Source organism: Sturnus vulgaris, chromosome 2 (assembly GCF_052056855.1).
Source record: "Sturnus vulgaris isolate bStuVul1 chromosome 2, bStuVul1.hap1, whole genome shotgun sequence".
Lineage (NCBI taxonomy): Eukaryota > Metazoa > Chordata > Aves > Passeriformes > Sturnidae > Sturnus > Sturnus vulgaris.
In genome coordinates, this window is record NC_142244.1 from 41,713,242 (window position 1) to 41,731,325 (window position 18,084).

The 18,084-nt window shown below is 42.9% G+C and overlaps 1 protein-coding gene across 1 annotated transcript in view; it reads right to left on the reverse strand.

Moving 5' to 3' along the window:
• Window positions 1–8,797: 8,797 nt before the first annotated feature.
• Window positions 8,798–18,084, reverse strand: part of SESN3 (sestrin 3) — a 38,747-nt gene continuing 29,460 nt past the window's right edge. The window contains exons 7-10 of the mRNA XM_088159391.1: window positions 16,248–16,363; window positions 13,710–13,900; window positions 12,322–12,466; window positions 8,798–11,440 (exon numbers count right to left, since the gene is read on the reverse strand). Of these exons, the coding sequence (XP_088015517.1) occupies window positions 11,354–11,440; window positions 12,322–12,466; window positions 13,710–13,900; window positions 16,248–16,363 (539 nt within the window). The 3' untranslated portion in view covers window positions 8,798–11,353. The remainder of the gene's footprint in view (window positions 11,441–12,321; window positions 12,467–13,709; window positions 13,901–16,247; window positions 16,364–18,084) is intronic.

Below are 18,084 nucleotides of genomic sequence, written 5' to 3' on the forward strand. Positions count from 1 at the left end.
CCCCAGGTGCCACATCCATATGCACCCTAAACTCTTCCAAGGTGGTGATTCACCATTTCCCTAAACAGTCTGCTCCAGTGCCTGACCATCCTTTCAATACACAAATTTTTCTTAATCACCAAACTAAACCTCCTCTGTTGCAACCTGGGGCCATTTCATCTTGTCTTGTCACTTGCTACCTGGAAGAAAAAACTGACCTGCACCTGGCTACAATCAAGGACAAATGGTCAGGCTTTCAGGCTCCAGTGATGAAGGATAATTTTGTCCATCCCCAGATCCTGTAATGCTTCAGATCATGCCCCCATTCCCAACCCAAAAGAGGTTTAGAGGTGTAGGATCTATCTGGGAACCTGTTCTCTGTTCTTTATTCCTCTCAGAAGCTTACTCAAAATCTCATTATTTCTCCATCCCCCATTTCCAGCTGTGAACAGATGCAGGTATTCCCGCAATGTGTCCTGCTGGCACTGCTGGGACTCCTGTGGACACAGCACTGAGGCTTTGGACCTCTGTGATTGTGAGGATTTGCACTCAGGTCTGCTAATTAAAACTGGTAATGATGCCTCCAACTGCTTCTGTTCCTGTTTTTCACAAAAATAATGTATTTTTGTTGTTTTGGGTTTTTTTCATCAGGAAAAAAGAAAAGAAAGAAAGAAAAAGCCTAGGGGTTAGCTTGAATCTAATACGATGTTTTCAGCTGATCTTTTCAGGAGCACTGTGCTGTATTGCAGACGTGAGGTGCAGTTTCATCTTCTGCGAGCTGAACGCTGCATCCTAAACCGTGTTTCCCCAGACGTGGAGGCTGGAGGTGGATCGGAGTCCGCCAGGAGATGATTCAGGGCAGATGTCACCCTCTGGTGGAGTCTCTGCCTCTCTCCACGCATTGCAGAGGGAGCCAGGAGAGATTAGCCAGGTAATTTTGCAAGGCAAATTAAACGCTTGTATTCAGGCAGCGTCACCTCCCCAGCCCAGCCCTTCTGGTGTTTTCAGAGATGCTGGGACAAAGGTCAGCAAGGGAGAGGTGGTCTGGGCTGAACCTAAGCCCTCCTCCTTGGGCTGCACATGGTAGCAGCAAACTGCTGGGGAACTCCTTTCTGAGCGAGTCAACACTGAATATTGCAGGTCACCACGGCTAAAACACTTCTGTTTTGACTGCAATCACGTTTTGTTGCATTTGCTGCGTCTAGTTTTTTGGCAACGTTTTATTTATTGCCTGGATATACTGATACTTTGAACACCAGCCTCAGGCAGGAGAAGGAGGCAAAGGAGGGCTTCCCTTCTGCATAAGCACTCTCCTGCATGTCAGAAAGGTTCCAGTTTTGCTCCAAGAGCCTCAGAAAATCCTGAGGGGGGAAAAAAACCACACGTGGAAGATGAGGAGGGTTTTAATTTAGCAGGAAATACAAATGCAGTGATCATCTTCCTTATATATTGAAAAGCTTACCAAAAAATTAAATTATATTTACATGAGCTCATTAGCATGATGAATGATGGTATTGAAAATCAATGTGATTCTAGCCTGGGTTTGTAGAGCCTGTGGTCTTCTGCTCAGGTGCCTCACCAGATAACTCCATCACAATCCAATTAAAAGTTTTTGGGGGGAGTTTCCATGCTCCCACATTGCCTATAATTTGGTGTTATTTAGCGTGTAGTGCTGAAATGAAGTCGTGCAGGCGGGTACACTTCAGTTAATGTACACTTGGTAGAGCAGATCCATCTAGGGCTCTGAACAGGGATCTGGGGCTGGTCACCATTCCTTCCCCATGCTATGGCAGGAGGAGCCTGAGGTGGTGCTAGGAAGGAGCAAAGGAGACCCCAGCACAAGCAGAAATCCAACCCTACAGCTGTGGGCTTGCCTGGGCCATGAGTGGGCAGCCAATTTCCACTGGCCATGGCACACCACTCTGCTGGCCACCCTGCCCTGCTCATGGATTCTTGGCTCCAGCTGGGAGCTGGGGGTGCCCACACTCCCAGCTGATGGTCATGGGGCACACCAGGGTGTCCCCCTGTGCTCCATGAGGAGGGAGGAACCTGGTGAGGCCCAGCCAGGTGTCTCCCCAGGGATGTGCTGCCCATGCAGGGCTTTATCTCAGCCATGGCCCTTTGCCAGGCTCCAGGGACATCCCACAGTGGTCACCTACGAGCTGCAGGGAGATTGTCCTGCAGCCACTCCGTGGGCACACGAGCATCCCTGTGACATGGTCCCTGGTCTGCCACCACCCTTTGGTCTCCAGTGTGGGTGCAGGGGCAGGATGATGGCAGCAGAGTGGTGGCCCGGGAGAATGGTCAAGGAGGTCTTGGGGAATCACCAACACAATGTTTTTGGCTCTGAATTTCCTGCGGGAAACCAGCTGGAGAGGCGAGGATGGGGTGTAGGGGAGCAGGGATGTCCTCTGTCTGTGCCTGTGCCCCCATCTGAGCACTCACATCACACACTGGGTGTGAGCAGGAACCAAAATCAGGGCAGGGCTCACTTGAGCATGGCACTGTCCTACCCTGCTCTGGGACTTCTAGGGGCTACAGCAGGAATTCCACAGCAGCCCTTGGCTTTGAGGAATACTGCAAGATTTTACCTTTTTCATGATGGTGCTGGTGACATGGTCAACCTCCCAGTCCCAAGCTGCTCTGGCAACTGGAGGTGACAGCCACACTACCTGTACCAAAGAGCCTAGACCTAAGATGACAGATATTTTCAGTGCTTTGGAACTCCCACTGAAAGCAAATAAATAAGCACTATGTGGAGATATTTATATATATACATGTATTTATTTTATTGTGATCTGTGCATCCTGCAGCTGGAGGTAAAGTTATACCCAAAACATCCCAGGTCTGCAGCTTGTGTTAAGTCTAGTTTAGTCTTTCTGAGGGGAAATGATCATCTTCCCCAGGACAAACTTCCCTGGTGAACCCTCAGCACTAAGTCACCCTTCTCTGGGGATGGATGGGGCAGAGGACAGGACCTGGGGACTTGGGGGCAATTTGCTGCTAGATAAGCTTGGCACTGCCCTGAACCAGCACCTTCAGCACACGTTTCCTCTTGCCTTCACATGCCCTTCCTGCTCTTATGGCTCTCACCCACTACTTCTCTGGGGTTTGATCCGGTCTCCCTCAAAGATTAAATAGTCTCCCTATTGAATGATAGATACATTAAAACCCACTATAAAGGCATGGAGAGGAAGGACACTTCGAGGACTGGATTTGTCCCAAAACACAGGATGCTCTCTAGAGATGTGTTCCCCAGCATGTGGCAAATGATGGCTCAAACAGGAGTCAGGTTTTATCCATTTTATTTAACCAATGAAATTCCTACTGATAACAATGAAAGTAATTTCAGCAAGTATAAATGCGATACAGTTTTAAACAAACCCCATTGTTCCGTACCTATAAATAGATTTTTCAAAACCTCATAAAAAGTGCAGATTTATGAATTGCTGTTAAAATGTTAATACGTGATTCCTTTGTTTAAAAATGCATTTTTGTCTCTTAACTCACAAAAAAAGAAAGTTCCTTCTGCATCTGTTCAGATAAATTCAAGTCGGGTAACTTAAAAACTAACAAAAGTCACACACAAAAAATTCCATCCCATTAGGTCAGTCTGTCCTTTCAAAAAAAACCAAAACAAAACAACAAACCCAACCAGCAACAATAGGAAAGAAATGATAAAAGCTGCTGTGGGAACCCACAGTGAGCTCCTAGCAGCTGCCTCACCTTGCAGGCTAACCTCCTGTGAAACATGGAACCCATGACCTATCTCCGGAGCTCAGGACAGGTGGTGACCTGGGAGGCAGGACAGGAGATGTGCCACCTGCCCACAGGATGCTATAGGGACTGTGGGACCCACAGAGCTACCACACTTACTCACCTCCTGGTGGTGGGAGGGAGCTGCAGTATCAGAGCTTTGTCCTTAACCCTCTGTCCCAAAACACCTGCGTGGCTGTAGCACAAAGAGGCCAGAAGCTGACAGCTGCTGGGTTGGGCTGGGTACAATTTACCCCCTGTCCAGAGGGCCAGAGGTGGGAGATGCAATGAAACCCCTCTCTGGGCACAGCGCTGCCCCGCCTGCTGCCCCAGCCAAGCTCAGACCCACGGCTGCCAAGAGGGAGCCAATGCTGCTTCTCACCCCGATGTGCCAGGCTCTGCAAATCAAGAGCTGATTTTTGCACTTGAGAGAGGCTTGGAAGCTTTCTGGCTGCAGAAGTGCCGTGCCCATGTTTGTGGTCCAGCAGCTGGTCTGTCCATCGCTCTCACGCCAGCGAGCTCTCGCTTGCCCCGTGCACTGGTGAGCAGAGAGTGGGAGGTGGCCAGCAGCAGACTTATGGGCACAAGGGGCTGAAATGGACACCAGGGCCCAGCCTTTGCCACCTTTGGGTCGATGTGTGGGCACACGCAGGGTGGCCGTGTGGCTCGGACCGTGCTTTGTGCAGACAGGGGCTCAGCTCACCCACAGTCCAGAGAGGTCGGCTGGTGCTTCTCCCTGTATCTACAGTGGTATCTTATCTACAGCAGGGTCTGTTTAGCAAGAGCAGTTTAAAGTGGCTATGTTTATCAAGTTTGCTACTTTATGAATTAAAAACAAAACAAAACAAAACAACAAAACAAAAAACCAAACCCCAACAACTATAAATACAGAGACTCTCACACACCAGACACTTGCAGCCTGCGTGACTCATAAACCGCATCAATATTCTGTTAAAAAGCTTATTCTACTTAGAACTATACATAGTACAAGAGACCGAAAAGTGGCAGTCGTGTATGGGCACGCTACCTGCCCCAGGGTGGCCCACAGTCAGGTGCTTCCTAAAAAATCAAGGAGTTACAGTAACATGGCACAGGACTGCAAAGCCGATCACAGCTTCTGCTTACACTGCATACGAAGTACCAAGGGGAACACAAAAAAGAACTGGTGTTAATACTGATGGATTAAAGAGTAACTATAAAGATCAAAACAGACGTTCACAGCATGCTACATATATTGCTCACAAACTTTTTTTTTTTTTTTTAAAAACAAAGGCTAATACAAACCAAGGAGTTGGGAGTCTGATTTTCAGTTATGTCGGATAGAAAGATAAAGCATATACATTCATTGTGTGGCTTTCCAGCAAAAGGAGAAAAGGGTAAAACCGAGAGATTTCAAGTTTACAAATTTCCTATTTTTTTAAGCTACAGTTCATATCCAGTTCTGGTCACAGTCGTGAAAAGACTTCTGACTGCACTGCCTCGCAGAGTCCAAGGACTGTAGCCTAAATATTATTATTTTCCCCCTCAAAGTGGCCACATCACCCACCACCATGAGCAGGCTACTCCTGCAGCCACCTGGGCATGTGGCAGCTGGGCTGGAAGGAAGAGGTTTGGGTCTGGTGGCACGACATGAGCATGAAGTGAGGAATGAGACACAATTTTGGACTGTTGATGTTTGGAGCTGCTGCTGTTGCTGCCCCCCAGAATCCTCAGCTGGAGACATGGTGCTCAGTGATTGACCCATTTTGCCTCAAAACTTCCTTCAAAGGGCTGATAGAGATGAGAAAATGCAACTCAACAGCAGCAAATTTTTCTTGGGCAGAATGGTTCCCTTCCCCTGCTCCATCTCTGGAGTAAGGAAAGGGTCCCAGCTCTGTTTCCAAAGCAGCCCTCTTGACACCTTAGAAGGAGGCATTCTCCACCACCCCTCCTATGCACAGGCACACGAAGACCCTCTCAGACACATCAGTGAAGTTGCTTCAGCTGACCAACACCTCAACTCCTCCTTGTGCTGGGCATGTCCCCCTGGGAGCGCCTGTGGTCTGTGCCTCTTGATGCCACAATTACTGTAACAATTGGCATCTCCAGTACCTCTAACTACTGTCAGGAACAAGGTTTCTATTTTCCACAAGCTCTGATGATATTCAGTACCCTAGGAACACCCAACTCCGTCTCCAGCATCTACTCCACAACATGCATTTGGATTTTTTCCCATAGATAGGGGAAAGACCCAAATCCACTTGTTCCAGAGGCTGCAGGGCACCCGAGAGGCTGCCAACCTGATGGCCCTGTAAGGCTGCCTGGCAGAAGAGGACCTCAAATTCCCTGTTAGATGTCCCTCTGAGAAACCTGCACAGCTGAATAGCTCAAGCATGGGGTGTTTCACCACAGAAAGCATTTCCTTAGTGGATCCACTGGATTTTTACTGTAACTCCATAGACAGGCTTTGACACATTACTAAGCAAATACTGAGTTTCATCCTTTTAAACCACATTTAGCATTTTCCTGTCCAGAAATAATCTACTACGGCAATTAATCTAAATGTGAGAAAGAGCCTCTGCACTTAACAACAAGCAGTGATAGAGGAACCTTATTTTCAAGGTTAAGGCTGGGAGGTGGTCCCTGCAGCTGGGAGGCTGCTTGGGATTGGGAATTAGGAAGACAGGAAGCACTTGATGCAGGACAGGGGTGGTGGCAGGTTGGAAAATGACAATTTTTCCCCTGATGAGCAGCAAATGATTAAATACATGCAAGAGAGACCTGACACGTACTGGGGGGAGCAGCAGCATGACCATCTGCCAGGAAATGTGCTCTAAGGAATAAATTAACACTGATCAAGATGCTCCTGAAGTTTCCTCATACTGCTGTGCTCTCTCCATCTCTCACACCTGTAATCTATGCAGTAGGTATGAAATACTGTATAAATTTTCATTTGGAGATAAAATGTTTCATTTACAATTCCCAAATATAGGAAAACTGGTGGATGCATCTCTTTAGACACAATAGTGCTAGGGGACATGAGGAACAGTAAACCTGAAGTTTAGGTAATGAAAACTGACATTTTGTCCAGCTCTTGGAATGATTTGCTAACAGCAACTAATTCTTACAGCTTTATAGTCAGATCCACTCTGGGAAAGTTAATTTACAATGAACCCACTCCCCTCTTTCTTTGTTTTGTGCAACATCACCCCTTATTTATGGGAGAAGGATCCAAACATTTATAGAAAGTAACTGAAAGAACATCACTTGAGATCAAGATTTGAGTATTTCTTTTGATTCAAATATTTTTAGTTCAGGCACATGCTATCCACTTACTACTACCAACGAACGTTTTCTCTGAGTAGAGGTTAAATAACCCAGCTCTTCTGAAAGGGAGTCCAAATTCTGGATCATGAGCCTGAAATGCATGCCTATGTTCATGGAAAACACACATGTATGAGAAACACTGAGAACCTCTTCTGCAAGAGCAGTGGCCTACTGTTCAACTGCTTTAGGAGAGGTTTCTCTAAGTCTTTAAATCCCCAAAACAACTAATTTCATTAACAATCACTGCAAATCATATGGACCTGGTATATATTATTCTTTTAGTCTCTATGAAAATTAATTTTATTCCATTTTATTTAGGTGACTCCATTTCTTTAAAAATCTGACTCAAACATTCAAGTGGGCATCTTCCAGGATTTTGCTGAGTGCCTGAGTGCTTAAATCCCCATTGAAATTTAGGCAGCTAGCTGCTTTTTCCAAATGCCATGAAAATATCAGTATCACTACAAACAAAAACGCACTTGAAGAATCTGGTGCTTTGACTTTCTGCATTCAAGTACTAGAGCAACAAAATGTTTTCCTTTTTGTTCTCTTCTGATCTGTTCTAAATTTATAGAACAGACCTCATTGCAGTTACAGCTTCCTCCTGAGGGGAGAGGAGGGGCAGGCACTGATCTCTTCTCTCTGGTGACCAGTGACAGGACCTGAGGGAATGGCCTCAAGATGTGTCAGGGGAGGTTTAAGTTGGATATTAGGAAAAGGTTTTCCCCCAGAGGGTGGCTGGGCACTGGAACAAGCTCCCCAGGGAAGCCTGACAGGGCTCAAAAAGCATTTGGGCAATTCTCTCTGGCACGTGGTGTGACTCTTGGGCCTGTCCTTTGCAGGGTCAGGAATTGGACTCGATGATTCTCGTGGGCCTCTTCCAACTCAGCAAATTCTACGATTCTGTAATTTTTCATTTTAATGAAGGCTTTAGGACAAAGGATATATGTTTCAATTCAGCCTTAATGAAAATAAATCCATCTACAGCTCACCAAAATTCTCATAGGACACCACAGCATTAGCTGTAGTAGCTATCTGCACAAACTGCACCTAAATTTAAAATTATTATTTCTGTTTTAACAATTATTTCTATTCTTGTATGATGATACTCTCATGAAGTTCAGCTGTGGGTAGAGTGTTCTGGGAAATGCAAATGCTTTCTCCAGTTGGCACCTTTTTGACTTCTCTTCATTACCAAAGAAAATAGAGCAATCTCAGCAAGGACATACTCTACAGCAACACACATTTTAAGTGACTCTACAATGATAAGAAGCTGTTCATGCTCAAAAGCTCTGTTCCCTACTCACAGTGTTCCCTGTGCTAGCTGGTTAATTTGTACCTATCAAGCTTTCTTTCCAGCAGACAGGAGACTGTACACTTTGTTTTTATGTTGGTCACGGCTGGGATTTTGTAGACTAACATGAATGCTGGTAATTACCAATTCCAATGAAGGAACACAGAGGGGGAGGATCTACACTTCAATGATTATGGTACTATTAAGAAAAATATTAATGAACAAGGTGTGAAGATTCACATTCATGCGTGCTTTAAAAATGCAAAAAAGTCCAAGAACATTTGCAGATTAAAAGTTGGCACAGTGTGAACCTAAAGCGCACATAAAGTGTATGGTAGCGTTGTGTGAACCTATTCTGAACGAACATCTATTAAAAATCCCAAATTTGTGTATAAAAACTAGGCTATAAATTGTTGCACCGTAAATGCAATACTTTGAAAAAAAAATGCCACGTGGAAAACATTTCCAGATGTTTCAAGTTTGCATTTAATATTAAAGAGAAAAGAAAAAAAGAGAAATAGCAAACTAGTCGTACAATGACATTTCCTATGATGGAATGTCTTGCAGGCCATATGGGACTTGATATGGCACTAAAAAATCCAAAACAAAACACTGGTTTACTACTAGTTTTATGAAGCAATCCATTTATGGTTTCTGTATTTCAAATCTGCTCATGTACTTTGCTCACGAAGGCATTTGAGCTGGCAAGTATATTTCATAAGGAAAGAAGTAAAGGCACTCATGTTTCCAAATGTAAAACTCAACCTACTCCAGAAGTCTTTGCATTTCTGAGGGGAAACGAAGCCATCATATTAGTTACCCAAATCTAGTTTCACCTCCTTTCCAGAGCTCAACTGTGCTTCTTGAGAACTACTTGACTTTTCAATGCAAAGAAATTTAAAGTAGTACCAAACAGTTCCAATCACTTGAAAAAGAACAAAAGTATTGCATGAAAACTTCTCTCAGCAGAAGCCATTAGGTCTGGCTGCTACAATCACAAGAGTGGGGGGAAAAAGGATCATAACAATTTAGAAAGCAAATCTAAGTTCACACATATGAGCATCTCAGCATTTCTGAGAAATCTTTGCAGGTAGCTATACAAGATAAATAAATCTGATATTCTACCCAAAGCTCTCTTGAAGACAGATCAGTGCTGTCTGTTGGGTAGTTTTCTAAATAGCTAACATGACACTTAAAAAAAATAATTACTGATTTCTTCCTCAAAAGGTTTTCACATGCAGAGTCTGCAGTCTGAAAGTGCAGAAAAGTGTACAATCATTGGGCTTTCCAATCTGGAACGGACAGATAAAGCAGAAAAACCAACATGCAAAGTCAAAGCAAGGATCAGGAAAAGGTAAGAAGAGAGAAAACTAACTTTAGTAAAGTACTGGTCCATGGTTTTGTAAATGAAAAGTGTCAAAATATGACTGGTAGTATTTTTTTCTAAAGATTCTGCAATCACCAATGAAAAAAAGTCCTGCATTAACTTCTACAATCCAACAGAACATTAAAAATAAACCTGTCCAGTTAGTTTTGAATGTATACCACAGAAATAAAGGTCACCCTCCTCAAAAGAAACATGAAAGTCCAAACCAACAGACGAAAGTTGAAGCAGTTAACTTGTGTTCTACTGGGTAAGTTTAAGCATCTCTTTAGGCACTTCACTGGTTCATTAAATGCAATACAAAATAAAGCTATAAATATCAACATTTTGTGCTCTCAAAAATTAGTCAAAAGCAACAGAAAACAGCACAAAAGTGTGACATTTTTGGCAGCTTATTTCTTCCCTTCCCCAATATTCCTGGTTGTCCAAAAATGCTTTGTTTTGGGGATGCTTTGGCATCTCAGTATCAGGTTGTCTTAAGCCGTAAAAGCTAAAACAAAACTGCTAGGCCTTAGACAATAAAGAAATTTGGTTTTAAAATTTCTTTATGGCTATATAAGAAGGACACTTTAGCAGTGGCATGTCAGGGAAAAAAGCTTGCTTTCTTTTTAGATATTGCACTTTTCTTTTGTTCATTCACACTAATGCATAGAAACTTTTAAAACTTTGAATATTACAATTTCATGCTATGAAAAAGTTATGGGAAATAATTTCTATACATCCAATATGAAAGAATAGATATACTAGCCTTCCTTTACTTTCCTCAGTTAAAACATTGATAAAGAAGAGAGTGCAAAAAACCCCACAACCCTATTTTTGGTCAGCCTGTGTGTTAATTTTATAGGTGCCAACTAAACAAATTGCAACACGTGATGAGCATGGATATTGTCAGGACAACTGAGGGTGACTGTCAGTAAAACAAGACTATGCATGATTGAAACACAGTAAGTGTGGCTGAAATGGCAAATCGTGAGGCCTCTTCTCTTTGTGAAGGGGCACGACAAAGCGGATGAATTTTGCACTTCAGTAGCATGCTGTAGGATTTATCAAGACTAATTTCACATTAAAGTGTGCTCGATGTTTGCATCCACATCTTGCATCACCTCCAATTGCTGTAGTAAGACAGTGACTGGCAGCAGTCTCCAGGACACACAGGAGAATCCAGTGGGCAATTCGATGCAGCGCAGCCCGCGCGTCTCTGCTGCGAGTCACGACGTGGTGGGACCTTCTCAGGACAGGCAGAACTGATCTTCTGCTGGACTCCACTCATCTGAAAAATGATTGCTTGGAAAAAGAAGTCTCTAAGCACTTCACTCCAGTGCTTAAAGAACAAAGCGCTAGGATTGGATACAATAAAACCAGTTTCAGGATCCTGACCGCTGTGCAGAAATCCAGCCGGAAACAATGCAGAGTAGCGCTCCTCAGTGTTACTTTTGTTATCATTAGTAATGTTAAGCATCAAGAAAATAAAACACGTCATTGCACATTACAGCCGCCAAGAAGCACGGCTAAACTTTGACACTAGAGAATTGAATAACCTGATGCTACATCACAAACAGCTTCTGGTGTGTATCTATTTCAAAAGGTCTTTACATACTCAGTAAAAGCCCCTGTACTCCTGGCCAGCGAGTGCTTCAGGTTAAGTGACGAGTTATGGCACGAAGGGCATACAGAAGTTCGGCTTGCATCCGAGCTTCCATCAGAAGTAGATTGACGTGAACCTGAAAAAAATTACATTGGCCATTTAGCTCACCTCTGAATGCAACACGGTTTAGTCATCCAAGCTCAAATTTCTAACCTTTAGTAAAGTATTGCTGCAAGAAAACTTTGTCTCTTCTCCCTGTACCCTGCTGCAGGACTACAGCTCCTCTAGAGACAGCTGCGTAGTAATACCAATATGGACAACATCCCAGGATTGAAGGAACCAGTCTCAACTGCTGCTTTAAGCAATCTTCCTTTTGAGAAGCCACTTTTAAACCTTTTTTTGTACCCCAATGTCATTAGTTCTTTCTAAATCATATTTGGTTTTCTTTACTACTACCTGTCACCATTATATAGGAGCACAGAATAAGGACCAGTTTCCATGCCAGATAGGCTAGCAGGCACACATCACATGCACTGAACCCTTCTCAGGAAGCATTTAATGTGATATCTGAAGGCATGTTGACATTTTTATTGCTGAAAAACACCATAAAGTGTGTATATATATATATATACATATATATATATATATATGAGTTTAAGTATCCTTGATCTCCAAATCGCCAAGTATTGGCATAGTTGACCACTTTTGCATTCTCAAGTTTATCCACTTTTCTTTTACAGTTTTCCATTCAATTTTATGGAGAAGTGACTATTAATAATAATAACAAATAACAACAACAACAACAACAACAATAATAATAATAATAAAGTATTGCCAACACACTAAGAAGTATATTTGCCAAACCAGTATCTAACACTCAAGGAATGATTCTCATTTGTTTTTCTCTGATTTAAAACAGTTCATGTGTCAGATGCTGCCATTTCAGGTGTCCCCACATTTTAGTTTTCAAACAGCACAGGGGTCTCTGTGAAGGCCCTTTGGCTTTGGAACACATACCTTCTCCGAGTGCTTGAACTGACGCCAGTAGCTATCGTACATGCGCTTGGTAGTTCTCTCTGGGTAGCAGGTCACTGTCTTTATGTAAACCTTCAGGCTGCGTTCAAGTAGCTGATTAACTTCTCCATAATCATAGTCATCATACCTACGTAACACAAGCAATCATTCTGTTTGCCATAAGTTCCTAAAAGCATTGTCTTTTGCAGCATTATGTTCTTAAGCCTGAGAACTGGAACATTTATCATACATGACCAAAAAACACGTGTTAAAGGATCTGAAAGGCTTAGTAGGATCACAGAATTGTTAAGGTTGGAAAAGACCTTTAAGATCATTGAATCCAATGGTTAACCCTAAACCACCACCATGCTCACCATTAAACCATGTGCCCTATCCACCATTTTGTAAACACTTCCAGGGATGGTTGCTCTCCCTCCTCTGTGGGCTGTTCCAATGCTTTAAAAATCTTTATGCGAATAAATTTTCCCTAATATCCAAACTAAATCACCCCTGGTGCTACTTGAAGCCACGTGTTATCTGGGAGAAGAGGCTGACCCCCACCTGGCTACAGTCTCATCTCAGGTTGTTGAAGACAGTGGTAAGATGCCCCCTGAGCCTTGAGACTAAAATTCCCCAGGTCCCTCAGCTGCTCGTCTTAGGACTTGTGTTCCAGACTCTTCCCCAGCATTAATGCTCTTCTCTGGACATGCTCCAGCCCCTCCATGTCTTTCCTGTAGTGAGGGGCCCAGAACTGAACACAGGATTGGAGCTGTGGCCTCAGCAGTGCCCAGTACAGGGGGACAATCCCTGCCCTGCTCCTGCTGGCCACACCACTGCTGATCCAGGCCAGGATGCCATTGGCCTTCTTGGCCACCTGGGCACACCCTGGATCATGTTCAGCTGCTGTTGTCCAGCACCCCCTGGTCCTTTTTCACTGAGCAGCTTCTTAGCCACTGCCCCCAGTCTGCAGTGCTGCCTGGGGGTGTTGTGGCCCAAGTGCAGGACTTGACACTTGGCATCACTGAACCTCATATAATTGGCCTTGGCTCACTGATCCAGCCTACCCAGAGCCATTTGTAAGGCTCTTTCCTACCTCCTTCCAGCAAATCAACACTCCTGCCCAACTTAGTGATGCTCAGCCTAGGGATGCTGTCTTTCCTGAATGAAGGATACAGGCTGGCTTCAGAGAACACATTTCTGTAAAAACTTCCATCCTGACTCATTTTCTGCACTGGAAGGAAAAATTATACTGATATGCCAGCAAAACCACTCTAACTTCCAGACATCTCCACTTTAAACACTCAGTCTAAAATGATGCTTTACACTTGGTTTATTTTTCTGTTTACATAGTTTTAAAATGTACTCCTAAGCTAGGGAATTTCTGTCCATACCTGATTCCATACATACAGTGGACATAGTTAAATAAAGCTCTTCTTAGCGTAGTTGTATCAACATCTTCATGTGTTGCCATAGTGTTATATGTGAGGTTATACACCATCCGAAACTTCTCATCCAGGAGATGCCCAATATCAGAATAAAGCCTGTTTACAAGGGAAAAGCCATGATTTTCCCAAGTATAGTCCTGCAGGAAGAGAAGAAAATAAATAAATGCACACATGTAGTGAATTCCCTATGTCATCTTCTCTACAACTCAACAGTTTTTGTTGTCTGATAGTTATGACTTTATTCTCTTCCAAAGGTTTGCATTTTGAATCCTTCATCCACATCACCTGCTCCATTCCCTCAGAATTCTTGGCAATGAATATCATGTTGTGACACCCCAACCCTGGATATCATTAGCCTACAGGAGAAAAAAACCCCAAGCTTCTCCTGAATTGCTTAGGGAATCTTCTGCTTTGCCACTCTGACCACTATCATTCCATGTGGGATTGGCCTTTAAGTTTAAAAACTTGCTCTTCTTAGAGGCTTTGGTGCTTAGCTCCAAGCAGAGATGGGGTCTTTACTTCCAGCCACAATGTGCAATCATTGGGTAAAGTGCTGAACCATCCCTGAAAAAACTGATAAAATCCAGGCTGCTTTGGTCTTAGATGAGCACCTGGACTGCAAGATAAAAGCCTATCAGCTCATATGAGGAATGGGAAATCTTTGCAGAGTGGTGGCACAGCAGGAAGAACCATCCTGCTCCAGAGCAGGGAGCAAGGGCGCTTCACACTGCCATCACACGGAAAGTGAGAATGTGCCCACATCCTTGTCAAGTGCTCTATCATCCCATCACTGATGGCATCTTTACAATTGAGGCATCATCTCCATGTCCTTCCTGTTTCTGGCTGTTTTCCAAAGGCACTGCCAGGCCGGGATCCTCACCTGGGCACCTTGAAGCAGGTCTGCTGTGCTGTCCCCCTGAGTAGGACAGCAGGGAAGAGCTGAACAGTGCTCCATTGCCTCACGGAGGCATCAGTGACATCCAAAACATGTCACAACATCACGTTTGGCCTCTGGCTGCCAGTACAAAGGACTGTAAGGCTTGTGAGAAATATGCCAAACCCATACAGCCCTGGAAAGGTATCCAGGACATCACAAAAGCCTCTGAGAGCCAGAAGGCCCAGAGAGGGGAAAGTGTTGTTGACAAACTGCAATTGATCCCTATTATCAGTGAAACCTGCCCCCCAAAGACAAGCCTAAAGACATTCTGCTGGGTATAGAATACCTTTTTTCTATTAATAAATTTAAAACCATAGAGACAAAGGCAATTTTGTTTCATCAGAGTAAGGATTAGACTTATTGCAAGTATTTGGGATGTTACTGCAATTTAAGTATCATTAATAGATGAGATTTTGGAGGCTGTGGGTATATACATCCAACTGTTAAGAGTAGGACATAATTAAATTATCAAGGTGAGTCCTTTGAATTTAAGCCAGAAGCTGTCCTATTTATTTAAGAGCAGAGATGTTTCAGTTCCAATTTCAACTTCTTTGGAACTTTTTTCCAAGTGAGCCTGCTGCTCCTAAAGTAGTTAGGCAGATTGTTTGATTTATAGGCACTGACTATGCCTTATTCTTTTTGGCAGTAATAACCTACTTCAGGCTCATATAAAGACCACAGAATAAATTATCCAGTTCAGCAGAGACTGCTATACAGCTAAATACATTTCCTGAGGTCGACTGTGGATTCCATATTTTACAGTCTCAGATACATCTTTCTGACCACTGAGTGTTTCTGCACTCACTGTCATTTTAATTGAAGTTCTCTGATTTGGTTGAAGATTTCTTCCATTGCTTTCCATTTACTTCTAGACTGCTTATGAATGTGCTCTGTAAGATAGAACTGAACCATCTGGAATGTCCCTCCTGTTACATATAATATGAAGTTCATGATTCTGGTCATGGCAAAGGATGTCAATATATAAGACAATGTACCGGTAAAATGTATATTCTGTTCTTCCAACAGCACTGAGAAAAATGTATTAAAATACAGCAAAAACTTCAGTAATCATATTTAGGAATTCCTTTTCTTTCACAGCATTCCAAGTCCAGAGATTTGGTGGGCATATGAGAACAATACTCCCCAAATCACTCTCACAGACCTATAAGTATCCAGGTATTGGTAGCCACTGGACAGAGAGTACTTGGTAAAATGACAGGAATAAAGAGTTGCTCCAGTGGATTTTTTTCTACAATATCTGGAGGGATGGGAAAGAAATTCTTGCTCTTCTACCTTTACCTTTTATTTCAGATATGCTTTACAATTTTCAAACATCAGTACTAGTTATAACTGAAGTCAGATGGAAAGCCAAGCATTGCCTTTCCAGAGATTGACAAATAGTGAAAGACTCCATCTCAGGGTGATTTATGCAAGGTCGTGAGTTATTTAATGAATTTAAAGAAAACATGCCCCACTCTAACCACTTTGTGCTCTGTAGTGAGATATATAAACATTCTTTGAGTGAATGTGCTTTAAAGAGATGGTACCTGAGCTCTGAATGTTGGCAGATGGTCTTCTCCTCGCCTTGCAAAGTCTTTGTACCCAAACCCAGGATCTTCAACATAACGGGAGACATCTGTAGAAACTATTTCATCATCAAATGCTGGGAATAAAACAGCAAAATGCTTTGCTTTAGGCAAGAACATGAGTTAATGCTGACTTCCAACTACCACTCTACTGCAGGACTAGAGGACAATTTTAGAAGTTATGCAAAGGAAAAGTGGTACAAAGGAAAGAAGCATTTCAATTTTCATCTGCTTGTATGGGATACATTGTTTTCATTGAGCCCATTAAATGTCAGCCTATACAAGACATCTAATGTACTTTTACAAAAAGAGAAGTGATGGGCTACACTTCTGTCTGGAGGTTTCCTTTTCTCTCTGTTGACTTCTGAGGGAGGCTAGTTTTTTAAGTCAGGAAGATGAATATCATTAGCAAAGTCACCATGTTAACATAAAGAACAAAAAAATGGATCCTTGACAGCAGGATTGTCTGGCTCTGTTCTGTAAGCTGGAGTATGAGCACCAGAAAGCAACACAACACTCCATTGGTAAATATCAGCTGAAGATTATATGCAAGCAAAGAGCTCTACAGTACATCAGGGTGAAATTCTGCCAGAAGCTGTAGTAACTAAGCATCTTCAAAGAGCTCCAAAACATATCGCTAAGCACACGCAGGCTCTCTATCAGGAATCAATCTTTCCCTCCCGAATAAACAGGTGGCTGGATTGTGTAACTACCTCTGCACAAGTTGACTGCTGCATAGCTGACTGCATTTGACCCTGATGTTAAAATCATGGCTCACTTCCACAAGCATTGACAGAACAGTTGCCATATGTCCACTGTTAGCACCTTGAAAAGTCAGTTAATCTAAGAATTGCAGAAGTGCTTTATCTCCTCTTTGCCTCATTACACAATCAAAACATAACTGTGTAGGAAGAAGCTTGGACAACATCTGCTACAGTAAATTCTCAGTGAAGAATAAAAAACCTGTACACATACACTCCTCTGCCCAGAGGAGGACTGGATTTCATGAAATGGTAAAGATCCATAACACATAGACTCCTCAACTGAAATCAGCAAATAGTAAAGAGGGAAGAAAGTCAACATAACTATCAGCAACCCCATCCAAAAATCCCTCCTGTTTGAATGACCCCTTTTCCTTAAATACCTGGAGTTGCACAGACTCATGGACATCCTGATTTGATAATGAAACTGCAATGAGTGTCCGTTTATCTGCACTGCTGATACTGCCTGGCCAGAGGAAAATACGGCAAGAATTTACAATGTCTATTTAAAAAAAATCCAGCTTGTTCCTGGATGTATCTTCTTTCAGAGATTTTTCCATGTTCCTAGAGAGCAACAAAACAATCTCTCTGCTGATCCTCAGTACATTCTTCCTCCCTTTTGGGCTCTTTGCACTAACCTATTGATTCTTTCAAACACATTTTGGTCTGAAGCTGCAGAGACCTAAATTCACAGTGCAGTAAGAAGTGAAGCATTTTAGTGGCCACTTTTTAAAAAGACACAAGCAGTCATCTTCAAGTAGCTTCTACTATGAGGGAATAGCTAGAGATTCTGATTGTCTTAATAATATTCTTTCTTCTAACACTTTCTTTAGGAAAAAAACCACATTTGTGTCTGTATGAAGCAGACTTCGTTCTGTAGTTTGTTAGAGATTAACGCCTCCAGAGCATACAAAGAATATGGGAAAAGAAGGTTTCAGCTCAAAATTTGGAAAATCATTTAAGAATAAAAAGATGCTATCAATCTCTATCACAAGATAGGCAGTGAAACAACATAGTAGTATGATCACTCAGAGCAG